The sequence below is a fragment of the Myotis myotis genome, unplaced genomic scaffold (genome assembly GCF_014108235.1).
Source record: "Myotis myotis isolate mMyoMyo1 unplaced genomic scaffold, mMyoMyo1.p scaffold_m19_p_1, whole genome shotgun sequence".
Lineage (NCBI taxonomy): Eukaryota > Metazoa > Chordata > Mammalia > Chiroptera > Vespertilionidae > Myotis > Myotis myotis.
In genome coordinates this window covers 110,666,620-110,669,487 of record NW_023416313.1, presented here as the reverse complement: position 1 = coordinate 110,669,487, position 2,868 = coordinate 110,666,620, and the positions used below count along the sequence as shown (strand labels likewise).

At 39.0% G+C, this 2,868-nt stretch overlaps 1 protein-coding gene across 1 annotated transcript; it reads left to right on the top strand.

Moving 5' to 3' along the window:
• Window positions 1-644: 644 nt before the first annotated feature.
• Window positions 645-1,208, top strand: LOC118659739 (eukaryotic translation initiation factor 1A, X-chromosomal-like; the record flags this gene model as incomplete). Its single annotated transcript, XM_036316100.1, has 1 exon — window positions 645-1,208. A coding segment is annotated over one exon (420 nt), but the record flags the coding sequence as incomplete, so codon positions are not given.
• Between the last annotated feature and the right edge of the window lie 1,660 nt (window positions 1,209-2,868).

The following is a 2,868-nucleotide window of genomic DNA, read 5'->3' as shown; positions in this document are numbered from 1 at the left end:
GCTGTGCACCCCTGCATCCCGTCCACTTTTGAGGCCAGACTGCATTCCTGCCCGCGGTTCCACAGGATACCTCCATGCCCTTGTTTGCTCAAGCGACCAAAAGAATTCCTACTAACACAGACGGTCACGTTTAATTTCTGTTAAATTACCTTCCTTCAGCGAAAAAGGAAAGCTATTTCTTCACGGAGTTTTAAACACGAGTCTGCAGCCATATGACTGAGGCTGAGCAAACTTCAGCTACTAAGGGACGCCCCCGCGCTCCCCGTAGGTTTGCCGTGGGCGGTTGGGCCTGAGCCGGTCATTCCCTTCACTTTATTGAGCGTCAGCAGAGCAGCGGCCATCGGTCCCTTCCCTCTCCAAGGTGACTCTTCATGGCACTGGAGCTGCTGAGAACATCTCAAGCCTTAGGGAGTCCGATGCCATGAGACTTCGCCTTCCTAAGGACCCTAAACAGCAGCTGACAAGCATCTGCCGCACCCTTGGATGAAGGTGGTTGTCTCTGCATCGCCTTGGAACTCAGTTGCATCAGTGTTCCTCGACATCTGCCATTGTTTCCGTCTCGTGGGCCCTTGGAGGAGTCGCCGTTGCCGCGCACCATCAGATCCCAACCGCCAGGAAGCCGGCGCCATCATGCCCAAGAATAAGGGAAAGGAGGTAAAAACAGGCGAAGAGGTAAGCATGAGAATGAATCTGGAAAGAGAGAATTGGTCTTTAAAGAGGATGGCCAAGAGTATGCTCAGGTAATCGAAATGCTGGGGAATGGACGATTAGAAGCAATGTGTTTTGATGGTGTAAAGAGGTTATGTCATATCAGAGGAAAGCTGAGAAAAAAGGTTTGGATAAATACCTCAGACATTATATTGGTTGGTCTGCGAGACTATCAGGATAGCAAAGCTGATGTAATTTTAAAGTACAATGTAGATGAAGCTAGAAGTCTGAAGGCATATGGTGGGCTTCCAGAACATACTAAAATCAATGAAACAGAAACATTTGGTCCTGGAGATGATGATGAAATCCAGTTTGATGATATTGGAGATAATGATGAAGACATTGACGATATCTAAATTGAACTTAAAGTTTCAGAGTATTTGTTCCATAGTTTGGGTTTTGGCCATCACCTGTCAAGAAGACTAAAATTTCAGGATAATTGCAGTTTGCTAACACACACTGATTTGTTTTCATTGTTTTAAAGTGTTTATTATTACCTTTAAATGGTCTGTGAACACTTTATTCTTTTGATGTACTGGAACTTAGGAATAAAAGATCACAAGGTCTGCTGTTCAAACATAGAAAGGAGAGCGGGAAAGAGAGAGAGAATGAATAAAGTAAATGTTTCCAGTTAATGGATGTTTTGACTAAATTGCTTTATCTTTATGGTCAGTGATAAGTCCTAGTTCCAAGTAATTTTTTTTTCAGTCTTTCTGTATGTTGCCTAGATATTCTCTTTAATTTTTGATAAAAATTTGAGGAAGTTAGAAATCTACATTTGAAGTTAAGAAAAGGGGCTATTTTTTAATATTCCTATAGCTGGGTACTGTATTTTCAAACTATGACAACATTTTTTTCATCATTTCCTGCTGTCATAAATAACTAGCATTTACAAACTGCTTATTGTAGAGCATAGGCTTGAGTGGCAATTTTTAATTTATAAGATGAGTAGTGGCAAAAATTCAATGCTAGATAGTAACTCAAAATTGGAAGTACTGATATACTAGTCGAAAGTGTTTTTTTACTTAATGTGTACAAAATTTCTTAAACAAGACAACTTTTAATGGCAAATTAAGGAGAATAGTTTGTACTATACCAAAAAGTTGTTAAAATGTGTCATTTTATTTTCAAAACTCATGCGTTTGTAACCTGTAGTTTTGGGCTTTATGAACAATTAAATTACAATGTATAAATGAAAAACTAATTTTATAATAAACTGGGACCACAGCTAAGAAATATTAAAAAAAATAAAAATAAGATAAAATGGGGAGTGGAGTTTGTAAAAGCATATTTGTCAGAAGAGAGTTCTTCAAATGTCTGTGTGAGGAGCTCTGTTTTAAAAACATAAACAATGAAAGATGAAGCACAACAAAATATTTCTTTGGTTGGTGAGGATAGTTGTGAGATAGTGTCTTTTTTCCTGTTAGTGATTCTTATTAGTGATTTGAGATTTTACATTATGTAAAGGAGTAATGACCTTAGGGTTTAAAAAGGGACTAAATTAGTCTTCGGTTATCTTGGTGTTGATTACAAAATTACTCATCCGCCCTAACCAGTTTGGCTCAGTGGATAGAGCGTCGGTCTGCAGACTGAGGGTCCCAGGTTCAATTCCGGTCAAGGGCATGTGCCTTGGTTGTGGGCACATCCCCAGTTGGGAGTGTGCAGGAGGCAGCTAAATCGATGTTTCTCTCTCATTGATGTTTCTAACTCTCTATTCCTCTCCCTTCCTCTCTGTAAAAAATCAATAAAGTGCATTTTTTTTTAAAGTATTTTTAAAAAATTACTCATCGCTGTCAGAGCTTTTCTGTACTACACCAAAATGAAACACTTAAGAAAATTTTTTTTTAGTTTCACCTATGTCATCAAGAGTAATATTCTTTGAAACTCTGGACACTGGCTCTGCTTTTAGCTCTGAAATCCCCAACTGCACCTCTTCTTTGTGGTTGCCTACTTAATGGCATTACCTTTTGGAATTGACAGTGGTAAAGTGTGAGTTATTTACTCTCTGTGGAGGAGTTGTCACCCATGCAAAGAACTTCTCCCTTGGGCAGTGTTTCCAGAATGTGTCTTTCATGCCATCTTCATGATTTTCCTGTCATCTGTACTATTATTTTTCTTTAAATGCACTCCATTAAAACAACAACATTATAACTCCAGCTG